This window comes from Danaus plexippus, chromosome 17 (assembly GCF_018135715.1).
Source record: "Danaus plexippus chromosome 17, MEX_DaPlex, whole genome shotgun sequence".
NCBI lineage: Eukaryota > Metazoa > Arthropoda > Insecta > Lepidoptera > Nymphalidae > Danaus > Danaus plexippus.
In genome coordinates, this window is record NC_083548.1 from 1,708,915 (window position 1) to 1,729,254 (window position 20,340).

Here is a 20,340-nt window from a genome sequence, read left to right on the forward strand (position 1 = left end):
TACATGAAGCTGATTTAAAATTTCAATAGGAACTCTCTTCAATGGTGAACGACAAAACAACCTGTTGCATTTGGATGCTCCGTGGATATACCTTTTTGTGACAACATTAAAGAGTACGAGATAAGTCTTTCATCTTTCGCCGAATATAAGCATTAAAATTTTATATATTTATAAGTTCCTACAATAAAAAGTGGATGGCTATTCATACATTGAACGGCTTGACGACAAAGGATTAAAACCATGGCACATCAAACTCGATAAATAGAGTAAATAATACAATTTAATATTTGTATATTGTTCCTGAAATGTATGAGTAAAATAGAATAATATTATGATTTTTGCTGATTGATTTTCACTTTAGATATCTGAGTGTAATTTGTCTGGATCTCAGTAACTTTTATTTACCTATCAGCGTCAAGCAACCTTTTCTAAGATATGAGAGATTTTGTTTCAATTTCTTAAATTCTGGAGACGAAGCATTCGTCCATTGTTTGGATTCACAGTGCCGGGGCCGGTATTGCAGAGAGAGGAGGTTTAACAGTGCCTGGGTCGTAACAGGTACCCAGGTGTAGGTCGCAAGTCCCAGACACGACATCTATAATTATTAAATCTCAAATACTTCCTCATATATAAAAATACTGATTGCTATTATAATATTGAACAATTTGTTATGCTTTGTAGTCCGGTTTGGTCATCATTACAATATTTAGGTAAAAATGTGCATCATATCTTCAACCGGTCACGATGCAACTGACATTGTCCTAATTATTCGTCCTTAGCCGCGACAGTGTAACACATAGATTCATTGTTATTCTGCGCATACGCAGCCTTCTGTTATGTAAGGATATTGTTACAATTTGTTTTACGATATTACTAAATAAACAATTATCAAAATAAAATTATTATATATAAATTTTTATTCAATATAACCTTTTTGTTTAATGTATAAAAAATAAATTAAAATTTTTAAAGTAATTCAACTTGGGTCATCAATTATATAAAAATTAATAAAGAAACTACAAGAGAACTCAAAATAACCTATAATGACTCCTATAATATGTGGTCTCAATATTGTCAAAGGCATTGAATACATTTCAGAAATAAGAAGATAATTGTTCAAAACAAATAAAAAAAATCTTTTCCTTAGTAACATACATAGTGCATACACTAGAAAAAAATTCCGATTGCAATAAATTAGCATATGCGAACTACAGTCATCATTTTCAATTAAATATATCCAATCGCCTTCAGACATAAACACGCTGGTTTTAGTATTAATTACTCTAATTTCTTTATTATTTCATAAATAAATGTTTTTGAATTTTATTTCATTATTATTTATTTCTTAAATATAATCTTAAGTAAATAATTTCTTATTATGTATATTTCGTATTTTTTACGTATTTAACAAAAATGGTGATAAGCTATGTATGACGAAAATGAGATTGTAGTTTATTAAATAATATATATGCCATCGCCACTATGTAACAGTTTATGTCATATACAGGAAAATTTTTGGCGTCGTTTCGTACTCAGATCATGCGGGCCGACCCGTAGCCTTCATATGGCCTCAGCTTCCCGTTATCACAACCCAAACATACCTTTCCGCTTTACACTTCCGCGAGTTAATCTTAAGGACGCGATTATTTTTGGATAAGAATAAATTATTTTTATTTTATAAGCAGTGTGAATATTGTTAACAATACAAGTGATTTTATATTATGTAACATCGTGTAGCGGTTCAGGCTTATTTTTAGATTATATTAAATTTGATTGTTAAGAGAAAATAATATTTGGTAGTTAGCTTCATTACTCTATATAGCTGTTATCCGCTTTATATCAAAGCTAATATATAACTTTTGTTTTGATTGTGATAATATTTAATCTATATAAACAAGTAGGTCAAGATGCGTTGTGCTGCACTTGGCCGCGTATTGTATGCGCGTGGCTAATTCTCATTTAGGGTGACCACGCAACATGAATATTGTGTAATACTGTAGAATAGTAATATCTGCCCACGTTTTAGTACTAACGCCGTTCTGTCAAGGGTAAAACAGCAATCATGACCGGAAAGGAAATTGTATATTTATGTATTGTTATATTTTGTTTCTTGTGATATTTTTATTTAGTTTCTTATGTACTTTGGAAGTATATATAAAAATTTAAATTTCATAAATTTTCAATAATGAAATAATGTATTAAAACAGTTTTTGTTTGATTAAACATTAAATAAATAAAGTTTATTTTAATTTTTTAATTTAATATAATGTAAGAATAAATTAATAGATGTCGTGTGATAATTTTTACATTACGAGTACTTTAATTTATTACAACAAAAGAAATACAGAAACATATCCAACCTAACATTGTCGGCTAAGTTGACATTGCATAAACATATTTCGATAATACTAACTCATTGTAGCTACGGTTCCGACTTGTTATCTACGCTTATCTACCGAGGTCGCTCCGAACCTGACAATGAATTGTTCATAGTGATGTGCGCCAGCATATCGATGAATAAATTTTAAACATATAATTTAATCTATTAATAAATATTCAATCTACTGATTTATGTGCGATAAAACGTATTTTTATTTCTTCCTTAACTGGTATCAGAGGTACGTAACACGTAAGTTGATTTAAATTGCAATAGAAGTATATTGTTAAAAGAGCCTTTTGCTCTTTCCCTTGCATTCAATTATTAGCTATAAATATTGTTTTCCTATCTCATTTTTAATATTAAAATATCTCAAATATAAGCTCAGGATCGCCATGGGACTAAAAAAAAACAAAATTATAGTAGATTTGAATACTAATAATACACTACAAATCCACAATGCTTAGCTCATCCATTAATAATTAATTATTCCTTACTTAATCAGACTGATTTACTAATGTTTAGAGGCAAGATGATTTCCATTAAGCTTATGTATTAAATCCTATGTATTAAATCCTATGTATTAAATCCTCAAATAAAAATCAATAAATTTTAATAAATAATTTCATAATAGTTGTGTTAACAGTATGTGGAAAGTTATATCAAAAACATTTAAAATTAATTTCCAAATCTTCAAGGTTTTTAATCGTAAAGGACTAATAGAAAAGTAGTTGGAAGTGATTTTCAATATACTATAAATATTTTGTGCTACCAATTTTTTTTTGTGAGTTTTAAAGTGTGTGGAGGTATTTTTTTTTAAAGAAATATCTATAAACCTTCGTAGGAATCTCGCACAACACTCGAAGCATAAAGTATAGGGGTCAGGCCTTCAGGCGGACGAAGGAAGATTGTTTAAGTAGAAATCATGGAATACTTTAAATAATCACCGTCTGAAATCTGTTCACTATAAAGTGCACGCACTTTGACACGAGTGCACTTGTCCTATTACAACTAGTTATTTTAATTATTTATTTAATAAACATTAGATAATAATGGAACGCGTTTGTGTGTTCATTGTTATAGTTTGTTGTTGTGAGCTTGGATTGTGTTATATTAATTGTGAGTTGAACATAAATTTCTTTATACAATTGTGTCATAATCTGTTTTTATCTTTTAATGTAACATGCGGTTCATTTAAGTGGCTGATGTTGATTGTGGTCTGCTGAACGCACGTAGTGGTCGTATCGTCGGTGGTACAAACAGTCTGCCTGCTGAGTTCCCCTGGGCAGCCAGTTTGTGGAGACAGGGGACCCATCAGTGTGGAGCTACTATCATCAATAATAGATGGCTGGTTACCGCTGGACACTGTGTTTGCAGGTAATTCTTTCAACATTGTCTTGATTCCTTTATTAATTATTAAAACGTTTACTTAAGACATTTCAAATAAAAATCTATTTATATTACTTTTTTCATACTGATTTCTCAATTCAAATTGCAAAAGATTTCTCTAAAACTAAAAAATATAACTATGCCAATATTATGAATATATACGATCAGTTGCGAGTCATGAAAATATATCTCCAAATAAATATAGTTAGTATAAATTAAAATTATAATGTGGAACCGTTCAGAGGGAAACTTAATATACATTTAAGACTTTGATAATTTTAATTTGTTAAAATAGACATTATAATACACGTATTCATATATGTTTGTGTGATGGTATATTTATACTATAAAGATATGCTAGGACTAATAAACTACACTTAAAGTTTTAGTAACGGTAACAGGCTAACCTAAGGTACTCCATCATAATTTAATAAGTCTATGTACTTTGATTGTGTGTTTGAAATAGATTCCATATTATTGTTCCTTCCACTCCAAACTACAATATGGTTTCTTGTAAATAGTTCTGTATAGCATAATTCTTCTGTACATAAATTCTAATAAATATTATTAACTAATTTTATCCTCGAAAGTGACAATTGGTGACCTAAATAAGTACGTACTTATTGTAACTGAACATGAAAATAGAAAATGAATCAGAGTGAGTAAAAATACAGTTATGGTGATTTTTTTACTAAAAGTGAAGATGGGTTTGAATTTTTTTTTTTTTATATTTCGGTTTTTAGGCAGAGGACATCAATATTGTTCTGAATGTATTAATAGTTTATTTACACGCTTTATATATATAAATGTTTATTAAGAGATATGTAGAATGCTAAAATCCGTAATAACCCATTGACCTTCAAAATTTTTTTAAAATCAATTGAATTTACGGTCTAAAAAATGGCTTACCGTTTTAACTAATTTTCTATTTTTTAACCGCCCCTTGACAGAAATGATCAAGTATTCTCACGGTTTTTACCACAGATTCTGTTTTAATTATTAATGTTGTTGAGTTTTTTTATTGATCTATTAATAAAATAATATTATTTTGACAGTGTATTTGACGAGTTCTACAAATCAAAACAGTTAACAGTCGTAGCAGGTTACACTGATATATCAGCATCGGACAAAAATCAAAGGCTCTCCAAAATTATCCCTCATCCGGATTATAGGTAAGCATCGGAATAACTGCTAACTGCTCACTTTTTATACATGCTTACATAAAATTACTTCCGTCAATATGGTTTTTATACTAGCTTACGTGATTTTATTGCTTAAATATTTCACTTGTACTAACAAATATTCAGATATAATTCAAGTTTAATAAGAATAAAAATATTTTATTTCGATATTATCAATTCGCCCGGTACGCAATGCTTACCTTCGAATTTCCGGATTTGTGCACATAATGACATATATTATTTCAGATGTAAAAAGAAAACGAACGACGTAGCTCTCCTTAAAACAGAACAACAACTGGTATGGACAAATGAACTGCGACCCGCATGTCTTCCTCGGGCTAAATCATCTGACTTTACTGGTAAAAGTGCCACCGTTGCTGGTTGGGGTTTCACCAATGAAGACAGAGGAATTGGTTAATATATTTTATTATATATCTGTTGCATATTGAATGAGCTTTAAAATTAACTAAATGTAACTCTTTATCATCCTGTCACGTCATTATGTGAATGTACAGAAATTTATTTACCTTCACTTGATAATCGATCAAGCAAAAACTATCGGACTGGTTTTTTAGAAAATTTCGTACAACATAAAATACTGAAGAAATTAGTGTAAGAATTTTAAATTGAACTTTTTAATAAACAAATGAAGTTCCAAGTAAAATTTACTTAAAATAGAACCATTTAGATGATAACAAAACACATTTTTTTCACTTAATTTGATTATATTATTTGTCATTTTAAATGGTTAATTAAGTTTTATCTATAAGAATAATCAATACACTCAGTAAGTAGGTTAGTAGGTGAAGTAGATAATACTTTGCTATGATTTGAAATAAACGCTAAATCCAATTTTGTAGGTGAGAGACCGAACGTTTTGCAAAAAACCGAAGTTACTGTAGTAGAAAACGGCGAATGCAATAGTTGGTATGAATCCCAGGGAAGTAAAGTAAGAATTATTGCAACTCAGATGTGCGCTGGTTATAAACAAGGAGGACGGGATTCATGCTGGGTAAGAAGATCATAATTTCATTGTTATCTATGGAAAGGATTGATAATGTTCTAACTTGATAAACACTTAAATCTCAGGCTGACAGTGGAGGTCCACTTATGCTGCAAGGTGAAAAGGGTCATACTATGCTTATTGGAGTGGTATCAACGGGCAGTGGTTGTGCCAGAGCGAAGATGCCAGGAATTTATACAAGGGTTTCAAAATTCACTGATTGGATTGTATCCAGTGTCAATAATGATAATGCTAGAAAAGGTTTAAGTTGGTACCTGAGGGGTGGTTAGGTGAATTAACATAGTTACCTTTAATTTTTTATCAACAATTTATTAAATTTATACCATTATTTAATCTCTTAAGTTGTAATAAAAGCGAAAAAGTTACCATGTCATGTCTCGTTTGCCAAATATTTAGAAGATCTGTGATATTATTGTTAAGTATTTAAGTTATTTTTATTTATAAGTTTATTGACAATAAATAAAATATTAAATGTTGATGTTTTTTGATTCACAGTAGTTGACGAAGTCAAGTCTACTTTTTTCGATAACTTCATGCAATTTTTTACCTGATGTCTCCTCAACATCATCTTTTAGGGATGATAAAGCTGCTTCTATTGACAATTTCGCTTCATCAATCAATGGTCTAATTTCATCGACAGTTCTAAGTGATCCATCTTTAGTAGCCTTTTTTGACTTCAGTACCAAAGCTGAATGTAACTCATGATGCAGGATTGCGGAGTATAAACTAAGTCTTGCGTTACCTGGATCCAAAGTCTTCGTTATGAAAATCAAATCCTTGCACATCTTAATTTTCTTGTCCAATATTTCTTCAGACATATAACTAGATTGTCTCCCATACAACTGTATAAGTGAATGTTTTATTGAATAAAGGTGATAATGATTTGGATGTAGAAATGTCGATAATCGACATAAAACATTTTCTAACATGTTCACAGAACCTCCCATCATTTGCACATTCTCTACCTCTTCACCCATTTCAGATATGAGGATATTTATTTGAGAATTGTTTACTTTTACTGTACACTTATTACAAGCCCAGTCGGTTTCTTCATCTAGCGGGTCTTCAGGTAAATGAATTCCATCACATGGACCCTTATCATCGCCAAAACACTTCATGGCGCTTAAATAAGTTCCCAACTCGGTAGGGTCACTACAACGTATGCACTTGCAGGAGAAATATTTGGTATCTTTCAAATGTTGCCGTCTGGCTTGTGTTCCCCATAAAGCATGGCTGTACATTGTCGCTACGTGATCCCCTTTGTTAATGGGTACGACGACTTTCACTGTAATTTTATATTTGTCTTTAACGTCTTTTCCTGATGTGTTGAATAAATGCTTTGTGTTTGGGACACAGCTGTGTTCCATCATGCATGTTGTTGCGTATAATGCGTTAAGTTCAGATCCATTTGGTAGTCTTATTTCTAACGCATTAGTGTCGATTATGCCACAAATTTTGTGCAACAGTTCTCCAGATATAAGATTAAGATATTTATTTTTAACATTTTTATCAATCTTGTTGATGAAAACGTTCATAAGATATTTAACAGTGAATTCATCTGCCTCACTGAAAAAATAAAACAATTTGTATAATATAACAAAGCCATTAATTTAATTACTAACTATATATATATATATAACTCAATGTATCACAATCATAATAACATAGGTATTCTAATATGAAATAATTTTAACTTATGGTCGTTCATTGATTTATTTTTAACAAATAGCTTATTCTATTTATATAGTACAAAATTTAGTTTCTCAGTTTGAAGGTCAATTTAAAATAAGCATTATACATATATTGTAAATATTTTTGTGAGCAAGTTTTAGGATCTGTTTGTTTCCTAACTAAACATAATATATACATACTCATAAGCATCTGTTCCCGGTACTCGACATTCCATATGTGACTGAAGTTCTAAAAGTTTTTTCCATTTATCATCATCTGTATATTGAAGAAGAGCACAGCGTAATGGAAGTAGAGCATCGTGTCTGTAACGTAATTTTTTTTTATTATTTATCATTTTTTATACTGTTATGTGGCTAATAATTTCGCATGCCATCCCGTATAAGGTCTATCTATATAAACTTAAAATCTTCTAAATATCTCAATTCGAATGGTTGTCAAAAACTTATTAATACTCTCGTTTAGGGTTTTTTTTTTTGCAACTGAATGATATCGCAGACTATTTATTAAAGTTAGGTCATGTTAGGAAAATATAATTCTTCAATACATACTTTTGCTAATATTCGTAATTAATTTTTATTAATTTATACATAGAATTAAATGACTTGTGGATTATATGTATAATGTATGTATGGAAATATTACCGGTAATAATCAGCCATGTTGTCCAAAACACATTCTGGACGCGCGCTCAGTATTTCACATTCAACACCGTGATGGAGAGGATCTTTCAAGCCTGGACAGTTGCCAGAACAAACCGGCCAGCCACATCTGAATGACGTATAAAATAAAACAAAGTCTATCAAACTTTTCCAATTCCAGTTGTTTATCTTCAAATAAAGTTCGTTAAATTAACTTGCTGTTTGATTTTCTTTCAGCCAATCAACGACGTCTCCATTAATACGATGAAATTATGTAATATTTGAGCATCAACCTTAATTAGCATCGCTTTCTAAAGCCATAAGTGTTCTACGATCGAAACTTAAAATTACATCAAATAAATTGCGTATCATCAAAATCATCATTGCGTATACGATACCTTGACGGTATTTGATAGTTTAATACAAACATTATAACTTTGGTAATTGTGAGTTCTCATAGTAGATATGTGAATTTTTATTTTATTAAAAAGCAATAAAGATATTAATTTTTTTTCATTTAACTTATAGATCGATTGCATAAATTTTAAATAAAGATTTGAGCTTTATACTTGTAAAATGGGTGTTTATAATTGAAACGAAATTCCTTATCGCGGAATGCTCGCTCGGGTCAGGCTATTTTGGGTTTAAGCCGATCAGAGCCTGACCGAAAAAAATGTAATAGGTCTTGTAACAGACTGTATTTGATATGGTTGCAGCCAAGTTTAACTGAAGAAAGGCGAAGAAAAAAAAATGATGAATAATGACCATTTAAATTTCTTCACAGTCTCAGAAATTTCTTTCAAAATTAACTTCTTTATTAAATACATATTTTAATTATTAATTATCGTAAGGTTATTCAATTAAAGGGCTTTATTTCAAATACAGTAAATATTGTGATCATTATAATTTCCTATTTAGAATTTCTAAGAAAAGAATCAATTGATAAATATACCGATCTTCATTCCTATGTGGCTATTTACTGTAAGTTTAATTTATTGCTATATGTATGTCCCTATTGCTATGTTAAGGAGATGAAAGGTCAAACGATTAGTTGTTACAATTTTACTTATAACTCTTTCACTGCTAGTTCTGAAAGGTTTTACTGGTTCTAAAATCGTCTTTATATTGTTTTTTCTTTCATAATTACAGTGATGAGTCTCATTAAAATGTATTAATTCCTCAATAGTTCATAACAACATGAATTAAGAATTCAAAAACCCTTGAGAAAAATCAAGATAAACATCAAACGATCTGGATCTTCTTAAATTTGTTTCGTATCTATATTTGTCCTCCGCACAATGGATATCAAAATGTGAGAACTGATATTGTGGAGATTTATCATACACTTAAATAATGACCAAAATAGGACCGAGGAAACACTGGTTTAGTGTTATGTTGTCTTTGCATAGGATGATTTGTCTTTTAAATGAAATTATAATACAAACTAAGAAAGAGTTAAAAGAAAAGAAATAGAAAATATTACCTATACTATATTCAACTCAAACATATTCGAATTTACTGAATAAATATTACTGTAATAATGACAAAAAAATTACTTTATTGATATGAAAACTTTTTAATATAGAAATAATTCTAGCAATCATACGATTTAATGACAAAAAAAGTGGGAATTAAATAGTAACTTTTCTCTAATAAAGCTAATAGCGACATCTGTTGTAAAAAAGCTTTACCATTTAAAACCATAGAAAGGTTAAGTGGTTGAAATCCAAAAAATTTCATGGAATATCGATAGACAGTTGTTAGAATGAAAAAAATATAAAGAAATTAACGAAGGGAAATATAAGACAATATTATTGACAGTACATTAAAATGTAAATGAAAAATTTACCAACGCTAGTCTATTACCAAGTATCAAGGGAAGAGGATTTAAAGTTTGGAAAACATTATAAGAAAATAAAACATCGCTATATAATATGATCATACAAGATAAAATTCTCTACATGTGACATTCAAGTCGATTTTCTGTAATAATAACGTAATAGGTTACAAGAATGTTGAAGACAAAGAGTTATATATTGAAAAATATATACAAACTAAACATATCATCTTATTACATTAAAAAGGAATGTCTACGTGAAGTCTAAGTAAAAAGCATTTCAGTAGCTAAATACAAAGAGAAAATGACAAAGAAAAGAAAAGATACAAAAAGTACAAAGAGTAATTTTACTGGAACAAAAATGATTGCCCTCATTTCAGAACAACCGAACCATATACATAAAGTAGGTAGATCAAAAAGAAGAACGTCACAAATAAAGTATCCCAAGACAAAGAGTCTTTCAATATAATATGATACAGAAAAGGAGAAGCTCAAAGTTTACTCACTGGGCTGGTTAATACTGAAAGCAAACAACCCATTTCTGCACGCACTTTTTTAAATTAATAATTAATTAATAAATAAGAAATCAGAATTTAGAAAACGTAACACAAACTGAATTAAAAAGTGCTCGATATTCTAATTGTTATAACATATTAAATTGATATTTTTTCATGAAAATATAAAAAGACTGAGAATATTATTTGTACACACTTATTTAAAAGGAACTTTGTTGGGACCGGGGTCCTTAGACTATTAAATATAAAAATGATTGTACCTGGAGCATCTTTCACCGACATCAGTAAATATAGGTTTATAACATCCCACACACGGCATTAAAGCCTCTGGGTCAGGCATGGATTTAGGTCCATAAACAAGGGGCAACTCTGTAAGAACTACGTCATCTGGGGCAAGATCTCTTGCTGCTACTAAGTACCGACCAAGTTCCTCTGATTTTCTGATCTAATAACAATACACATCTGATAAGAATATTATAAATTAATAGTACTCGGTAGTAAAATGTCAAATAGTAATGAAATTAAGGAAGTTTTGAATTAAATTTGGGTTTTGAATGTCTCAATATGTAAAATTATTATTTTAATATAATATAAATACACATGTATTCATTTGTAAGGTTAAACGATTTTAATATTAGCGCCATCTGTGAACAGGAATCTAAAACAGTACAGTGTTGGAGAACACGTGGTGAGAATCCTGTAAGATTCAAATTAAGTGAATAAGGTGGCGGTGTCATTAACTTTCTTACCTCATATTCGTTATTTCCCATGTTCTGTAAGAGAAAATATCATTTTACTTTAAATAAAAGTATAATAATTACAGCGAGGAAATAGCTCATGCGATATATTATTACTTTAAATCAATCTTATGATGATTAATATAATATTATTATGTACATCAGTTTTTTCCATTTTCCTAAACTTTTACTTTAACAACCATCTAAATGAGATGAAAGACTATTTTTCTGAATAAAATGTTACATAGACCTGGTATTTACTACCAAACCCGCCTACGTATTACATTCCTTATTCCAAAATTATATTTCCTTCACATTCTACTACTTAATAATAGGTTTAACTAAATATATATAAATTTATGCATAGTAACGCCTTTGCTTTTGGATTATTAACAGTTAATGAAAATCTTTATTTTATACATTTTTTTTTCAAAGATAAGATGACGCGACATACTTCTTACTTTCTCATTTAAAAAATCTCACACACCAGAATAAAAATTATATATAAATGAAAAAAGAAACATTAAAAATATCATGACAAAGTAAACTTTTAAACCAAAGTGAAAGTAAAAAAAATACAAAGTATGTACTTACTTTTAAAGATTGCACAGTACTTGAAACTCAAAAAAAAACAGTTTTAGCACTTATAATGTTTTTCCTTTTTGTGTTTCTAAATTAAACAATTATTTTTCTATAGTAAAACTTGTTACGTTGAAAACATTTTTCACGGCCTGCCAACGTACGAGTTTCAGTCTACAGAATGAGTCTCGGAAGCCTGTTGCGTAATTGAAGCATATTTTTAAAAGTGCAAGGTAGGCAATGACCGCTCGTTTTTTATAGCCATCAAGTAAACATTGGAAAAAAGTTAAATTATATGATAATAATAATAAATCTTAGTAAATATAATTTTTTTATATTATTATTATTTATAAATTATAATTCATTTTAACCTTTTCTACTCACTCATTAAAAAATTTGTGGTTATTATTGTAACTATCACGTGTATAATACAAACTAGTTAATTTTTACTAACGATAGAGAATGTTTTACAATTTACATGATCTGGTCTAATTGCGTCGTGAAGCATTTACATGAACTATTAAAGCTATTTATTATTAGTAATTAATATGAGCCAAATAGTTTGCAACAGTTTGTTCACTCGTAAAGCTAAATCTTGAACATTTGTTCTTATCAAGAAGCCCTGTTTTACAAAACGTTTTTCTTGGCACGGTCGTTGAGTATTTGGTTACAAGTGATAATTACTCGCATCTATTTTAATCAAGTATTGTGTTGGGCTCGGCGCGAGACGCTCGCGAGCTATAACGTTTATCTTTAGCTAGAGTAAGAATAAATGAACACAAAAGTAGTTACATCGGTTTGTCATGTCTGCCAAAAACCAGCAGCACAAACATGCAGTGGATGCAAGATGGTATATTATTGTTCGAAGGAGCACCAAAAATTTGACTGGAAGAAGAGTCACAAGGTTGAATGTAAACCATATAAAATCCAGTATTCAGATTCCTGTGGGAGATTTATGACTGCAACAAGAGATATAAAGCAAGGGGAAGTGATCTTAAAAGAAAAACCAGCGGTCATCGGACCTAGAATGTATTGCAAAGTACAGTGTTTATCTTGTGGAAGACAATTAGAACCAATACCTAACGATGATGGAAACATGGATTTTATAAGATGTTCTTCTTGTAACTGGCCAGTATGTGGCATTGATTGTGAAAAAGCTGAAGTACATAGAGAAGAATGTAAAATAATGGTTCAGAGTAATTACAAATGTGACATAAAATATGAATGTCCTGATAAATCAGAAGCAGCTTATTGCGTCATTGCACCATTAAGGGTGCTATTGATGAAGGATTCAAATCCTCGTATGTTTGAAAGTATAATGAATTTAGAGTCTCACGTTGATCAAAGAATAAATACCCCTATATATCAGGTATTAAGACCCAATTTAATTATGTTTATTAGACAAGTGCTTGGAATGAATTTTGATGATAAAATAATTTTGGAAATATCCTCCATATTTGATAATAATTCTTTTGATGTGAGAAATGCAGATAAGACTAAAAGGCTACGAGCTATATATCTATTAGCTTCAATGATGAACCACAGCTGCAGGCCGAATACCCGACATATATACCTAGGTGAAGACAAAACTCTAGCTCTGATAGCGACGGTTCATATTGCAAAAGGCGAAGAAATTACTGCTACTTACACTCAGCCATTGTGGGGAACGTTGGATCGAAGAAAATTTTTAAAAACCAATAAATATTTTGATTGTAAATGTGAGAGATGTGCTGACCCCACGGAATTCGGCACATATTTAGGGAATATTTATTGTACGATGTGCAATAGTACGAATGCTGATGATAGTAGAAAAGGAGCCATGTTAGTGTCTACTAACCCTCTAGACGAAACTGCGCTGTGGAAATGTGAAAAGTGCGGATATTTTATTCAAGGGAGACAAATGGTATGGGGAAATAAGGCTTTAAAAGAAGAATTAAGTTCATTAAATAAAACAGGGCCTCAAGATTTTGAACACTTCATTGAGAAATATAAGTTAACACTTCACCCCAGAAATCATTTATTGATTCAAGCTAAACTGGCGTTAATGGAGATATATGGAAACTACAAAGGCTATTCTTTGAAAGGTTAGAACTTACTTACATAAAAAAGGCTTAATTCTTGATATTATAGTTAGATACTAGCTTTAACAAGAAAGCTTAAGGCCCATAAAGTATTTCAAAACAATTTGTAAACTAAACAACTTTATTTCCATTAAAAAACTCTCTTTCCTGTGTAATAAAGGGCTGTAACAGTTTTTCTGCATCTGTGTTATCTTTCACTTAAAATTTCAATGCCTGCAAAACAAGAGTGACTAAGCTTTTACCATCCAAAGCTACGTTTCCCTTTACGATAACACGGGAATAAAGTCAAGCATTAACTAGTGACGGACGATGAAGGAAAACATCGTGAGGAAACCTGGTCTTATAATTTCAAATTATAAGATTGAAATCGCCAACCCGTCTTGAGCAATGATTTATGCTTTAACCTTCTCCATGGGAGAAGAAGCCTTTGCTCAGCAGTGGGCTCCTATAGGCTGATGATGAACTAGTTAATAATTGCTATAAACTAAATACATATGAATTACAGAACTTCCGGAAAATTTGCTTAATCGGAAAATAGATATTTGCAACGAGCTCTTAGAAGTCGCTGAAAAGCTGGATCCTGGCTGGTCCAGATTTCGTGGATCTATACTGTTGGAATTAGAAGCTGCGATGACCATAAAGATAAAAAAAGAATTTGAAGCAGAAATGTTGACCAAAACGGAAGCACAGGTAAGACATAGTCAATTAAAAAACAACAACATATTAGATGTCACTAATGAAATAATCACTTTATTTAGTTTGCTTTCTTTTTAAAGGTTATTGTTAAATTAATATATATGTTACAATAAAGTGGTGTTGAATAATGAAAAAGTTAACCGAGAATTATTAATGACTCTCGTTGATAGATAAAATTGTTCCACGTTTTATTTTTAGACGTTGCGTTTCACTAATAATCCAACAACGTATTATAGACAAGGCCTTGAATACGTTATATAAAACATTAGTTAAAGTGAAATAAATAATCTCATGGATCCATATTGTTTTGGTATTTGTTTTCAAAGAAATTCAATTTAATTTATATACTTTCTATAAAGGGTAACAAACTGCAATAAGTGATATAGAGTAAAAAATATTTATTATATTTTTTACAGAACCAGTTGATAGAAAATATGGTTCTACTTGAAGAAGCTACGAATATCTTGAAAATAGAACCTCACATGAACGAGGCTCTCCAAACAAAACTTCAAGAACGTTTATCAATTTTGGATAACACGAAGTGAAAGTACCCAACTTAACTATCAAAAGCTAGGTGAAATAAAAAGCTTTGGTTTAATTTCTCTATATTTAAACTGGTTAAGGGGACTTTTTGTCACAAGAATAACTTTAAAATAAATAAAAAAATAAGTTTAAAAGATAGTCATACATTTATTTATGATAATATACTATTTCACATCCAATTTCCTATTACAAAAAAATTTCATAGTGAATAGTCTAAAAGTTTAAAAGAATGTATTTTTTATATATACTTAGGACAATGGTATAATCATAATTGGTATTTGATTAAATACACGGCGACATTCGTTCAAACATGCATAACTATTAATGCTCCTATCGCCGACAATTTATGGACGAAGATGGTTGAAAAGTTTCTTTAAGTAAACACGAAGTGAGTGTCAAACTTCTTTTATGAAGTCGTGAATGCCATATTCTACAAGTGCTCAATCTTAAGTGGTGTAACTTTTGTAGGTTTAGTAGTTGCTTCGTCTACTTTAGCAATACTCAGTTCAACTGTGTGTCTATGGATATGCAGGAGATTTTTAACGATTTGAGACAATTTTCTTCGTGGTTGCGGTGTACCTTCTATGACAAATAACTTCTCATTGTTATTATGTTGCGGTGATTGGTTTTCTTTAATTTCCTGTTAATACAGATATAATGATAAGGTTGGTTAAAAATGTATTGATAAATTAAACATTTAAGGATACGTAAATTCCTAATGTATTTTATTGTTTCTAATTGTTGTTAAGGCCTTAACAAGTCGAACAGAAATTCATGAGTTTTTTAAAATTCATACAAAAATTATATTGAAATAGAATTTCAATTAATCTTACTTTTCCGTAAACACAGCAAAGCGATCCAAATCTAAAACATGCTATACATGGAGTCCTATCCATAGCTTTTCGAAATCTGGTATTAGTAAATCCATATATAACTGGATTGATAGCGCAGTTGGCATACATTAAATATGTTGCTATGAACCATATTATAGAATATCCTCCATCGACCTTAAGCAAAACAAAAAATAAACACGTTGTAAGGAAAACGCATATTTCGGAGATCATGATATTCCCTATTAAAGTAAATAAAAATACCGCATTTATTTCTTTCCTCAAATTATTCCTCCAATAAACGAGGACTGTGAATGGTATCCTACATATGGCAGCTGCTAAAAGAATGCAAGCTGTCACTCGCATGGTCTTCCTCTTGGCAAGAATGATCGTTCTACCACCACCTCTGGATAAAAGTTCCCGGGCTCCCCATTCTAATTTCCATATAATAGCACCATACTGAAATTAATAAGCGATATATAATTCTAAAGATTTTTAGTTTGTATCGCTTTCAATCAATACAATTAAAAGTACAAACAGTTATGGTCATAGCTGTGAGTGGTATCCATACGAGAAGAATCACCAAAAAATGCCAGTAGATGCAGAGGAAATCGCAGTCTTCAACACAATATGTTTCCAAATAATTTTTCCATGGACGCTCCTGAAAATCATAATGTCTTATTTAAGAATAACAACATATTTTTCTTCTCACATCATATGTAACTATGCATTTTAGTGGGTTAGATTTTTCAGGGCAGCTTAATCTGTATTAAAGTTTTGATATAGTAGTGATATATATACATTGATTTAATTCGGGCGTTGTCGTCTTTTCTCATAAATATCGATATTTTTTTAATGATAAAGGTGGCAAACCAGTAGACGGCCTACTTGGTGGACAGTAGCTACCGCCACCCATGCACATCCGCAGCATCTCTGTTGCGGATGCGTTGCCAACCTTGTTTTTTTAGGAATAGGGAAGGGTGGGAATAATTGAATGTCAGGAAAAGGTGGGAATAGGGAAAGAGCAACAGGCTCTCTCACTCATCAGACGAAACGCAGCCATTAAAGGTTACTTCATGCCGATCTTCTTTCACGGTCAAGCCAGGCCATGTTCGATCTGTAGTTACATAACTACAGCTAGACTACCACCTACAAAATGTGAAGCGACTCTTTATACTTTATGTCTAAAAGTAAGAGTGCCTGATAGCTAAGTTACCATTTTAATATCTCTCATTCCATTCCCATCGCTGTCTTTTTTAACTTACAGACTTATAGTAAATGACAAAGAAAGCATAATCTTTTTTAGCAATCTACAAACGTTCGTGATCGCTTACATCAAGTGAACCATGTGTTTTTTCTTCCTTCTATAATATAACTACATACGGTAGGCTGACGTTAAAATACGCTTTAATAATAAAAATATTACATTATTTAGAAAACATACTACATATTCCCTTTTGAATATCCACGGCGTTGATAACACAATTGATAAAATCCATGAAACGAAAATCAGCTTCGGTGCTACACTTTTGGTTATTTTCGCCTCTGCAGTCAACACTGCTGCTGCAAGTCTATCGTAGCAAACTAAAATTATTGCTGCTACATTGGCAAGAAGCATCGTGGCTGTAAATTATCATGAAAATTTTTAACATTCCATTGTATATAAAAAGAAAATATTATAAAGTTTATCAATATATTAAACCTTTGGTTTGGTATATTGATAATCTTTATCAACAGCGTTTGTATGGGTACAAGCAGATATGATATAAAATTTTGTTATTTACATGTATTGCAATGTTGACAAGATGAAATTAGGAATCAAAATTATATACTCAGTTACTTTGATACAAGAATTTACCTTGTAAAAAGCCATCAAATTTACAACCGAAGTTCTTCAAAACGTATTGTTGATAGAAGTCCCTGGCAAGCATGAGCCAGGGGCAGAATAAAAGTGTAATGAGGTCTACTGCAGCCAAGTTACCCACAAGATAATTACTCGCTGTCCACAGCCATTTGTTATTAAGAAGAATTATCAGAATAATAGAGTTAAGAAAGATGCCAGTAACCCCCACGAGGACCATGAAAGACGCCTTGAGTGTAACTTCCTCAACGGACTTCACATGCCACAAAGTATTAGGAAAGGGATATAGTGACGTATCGAGCTAGAATTATGAGAAAAATTTTATTAGTCACACTGTTGTTGGTTTGTTTCTGTGATTATTAAAAAAAAATATTTCTGAAAAATCTAAATGGAATTTTACTTTATTAGGATATATTCAACATAATCTTCTTAATACTTTATCCTTTAAACTGATATTTTAAAAGGAGACCAAAAAAAGTGTTTATTACTAGAAAGGAAATATTTTTGTGAATATTTTACACGGTTTTCCTTAATTAGGCGAAAGTTGCTTTAAATTAACTATAAAAAAATTAAAGACGTCGAAAAAATTAATGTTTACAACATGAAAAAAAATTGTACTAAAACCACTTACTTCTTTCAAATCATCTATGGTCCAATTCGTTAGAAATCTAGGTATCCCGTAAACATGTTCTTCGTAAAATAGCATCGCGTCACAGATAGGCGGGGAAAAAGGAGAAAATTCTAGTAAGTAAAGCCAGTTATCTTTCGAAAAGCAAAACAGCTAATGAATATTTTCCTAAAAAGCTGTTAAGATAACACTGAAGCACAGTAGTCAATTACCATGAAAGCATTTTTATCATATGAATGATAATGTCAAACCAACTCGATTAGACAAGGTCATCACTCTTATGTTCTGAACAATAAAATGATATATAAAGCTTAAACAGTAAATACAATAATATTTCTTTACTTGCATAATAATATTTCTTACTCCATATATTAAAATACATAACAGTTTTCGACGACAAATATAAAAAATATTTCACACGGTGGGTTTTGCCGGGTAATGCTATTTTATTTTTATTATTGAACTGAGGGCACTTAAAAAGCCATCAAAAAGAAACCTTGATATTTTTTGGCTATTATAGTTACTTACTTTTCTTAAACGGAGCGCCATCTTCTAGTTTCGTCTGGTATTACTATCTTAGATTAGACGTACCCTGGCATGGTAGCACAACAGGTGGATATAAATTTCAGCAAATTCATACGAGATGGCTCTCCGAATATATTTTTTTATATAATTAACCGAATATCATTTTAACTGTATTCGACAATGATTTCGATCGAGCATTTAAATTTTGATATGCGGAATTACTATTTACAGATTTATATACAAAAGTGGCCTTCGATATTCAATTATAGCCAACTAAATACATACGACATCAAAAATAGATTAAGTAATGTTAACAAGCTCGATAAAAAAATGCAGAGAAAATAGTAATACAAAGGAGCGAGAACAATAAATTATATGAATTTCTAGATGCTATATCCACAATGTCACTTATCTTTTACACACTAAATTACTTAACAACCAAGTACAAGTTAGTCACCAACTACACGGAACAACAACCATACATTTTAAAATATTAAATTCTCTCTAGGTAAAATATAATGGTACTATTATTATATAATTAAACAAAGATTCTTAAGGTATACAGATCATATTCAAAGAACACACAATAGTGAGTGAAAATAGTAGAAACAAATAGTATTAATTATAATGAGCAGATTAAAAACTTTTTATGGAACTTGAAGGCTAGCTCGTGCTTACCTCGTGGTAAAAATGTTTACCAGCACTTACAATAATGATATCAAAGATTTTCGCGTGTACCTACTGATTTAACGAAACTAACTTTTACGGAAACGACGAGTTTTTTTATTATTTTATAACAACATAATCCCGACGTTTCATTAAAGCATTTATAATGGTTTGCTAAAAAAATATTAGTAGAATACAGTTTCAATAAGATATGTGTTTTCTAAATGAAATTAAAATAACCCTAAGTCGAATGTTACATTTGTAACAGCAAATTCATCTAGAGCAATTTTAATAACATACACGCACACACACACACGCACACACACACACACAAATACATATATGTATATATATAAATTATATGATGCGTATTATTATGTAATGTTTTTGATGATGCGATTATAATAAATGTACACATAAGTGTCATTGTAAGAAATGAAATTTCTAAATCAAACAAAATAAGATTTTCAATACAAGTAGAAATAAGAAACAACATAGATATTAATAATTCTAACATATTTTCTCAAGCTCCTAATAAAGGC

At 30.5% G+C, this 20,340-nt stretch overlaps 4 protein-coding genes across 5 annotated transcripts; 2 read left to right on the top strand and 2 right to left on the bottom strand.

Moving 5' to 3' along the window:
* The first annotated feature begins 3,260 nt into the window (after positions 1–3,260).
* LOC116771250 (trypsin-1-like) lies at positions 3,261–6,240 on the top strand. The gene is made up of 6 exons (XM_032663051.2): positions 3,261–3,496; positions 3,577–3,754; positions 4,822–4,938; positions 5,194–5,360; positions 5,808–5,959; positions 6,037–6,240. Exons 1-6 carry the CDS (start codon positions 3,430–3,432, stop codon positions 6,238–6,240), a joined length of 885 nt encoding a protein of 294 aa, XP_032518942.2. The 5' UTR covers positions 3,261–3,429.
* LOC116771248 (SET domain-containing protein SmydA-8) lies at positions 5,358–12,474 on the bottom strand. 2 transcript variants are annotated; one of them, XM_032663049.2, is made up of 7 exons: positions 12,353–12,474; positions 11,983–12,164; positions 11,402–11,425; positions 10,913–11,097; positions 8,305–8,430; positions 7,843–7,965; positions 5,358–7,537 (listed from the first exon to the last, which is right to left on the bottom strand). In XM_032663049.2, the coding sequence occupies exons 3-7, from the start codon at positions 11,420–11,422 to the stop codon at positions 6,439–6,441; spliced, it is 1,554 nt and encodes a 517-aa protein (XP_032518940.2). In that variant the 5' UTR covers positions 11,423–11,425; positions 11,983–12,164; positions 12,353–12,474; the 3' UTR covers positions 5,358–6,438. The 2 variants fall into 2 exon arrangements, with proteins under 2 accessions (XP_032518940.2, XP_061379108.1); XM_061523124.1 differs by lacking the exon at positions 12,353–12,474 and having other exon boundaries at positions 11,984–12,173.
* A 72-nt stretch (positions 12,475–12,546) lies between these two features.
* Positions 12,547–15,426, top strand: LOC116771247 (SET domain-containing protein SmydA-8). The gene is made up of 3 exons (XM_032663048.2): positions 12,547–14,052; positions 14,555–14,739; positions 15,162–15,426. Exons 1-3 carry the CDS (start codon positions 12,741–12,743, stop codon positions 15,288–15,290), a joined length of 1,626 nt encoding a protein of 541 aa, XP_032518939.2. The 5' UTR covers positions 12,547–12,740; the 3' UTR covers positions 15,291–15,426.
* Positions 15,427–15,569: 143 nt separating this feature from the next.
* LOC116771452 (G-protein coupled receptor 54) lies at positions 15,570–18,876 on the bottom strand. The gene is made up of 7 exons (XM_061523125.1): positions 18,611–18,876; positions 17,977–18,280; positions 17,563–17,741; positions 16,657–16,779; positions 16,383–16,577; positions 16,122–16,295; positions 15,570–15,928 (listed from the first exon to the last, which is right to left on the bottom strand). The coding sequence occupies exons 1-7, from the start codon at positions 18,683–18,685 to the stop codon at positions 15,719–15,721; spliced, it is 1,260 nt and encodes a 419-aa protein (XP_061379109.1). The 5' UTR covers positions 18,686–18,876; the 3' UTR covers positions 15,570–15,718.
* Between the last annotated feature and the right edge of the window lie 1,464 nt (positions 18,877–20,340).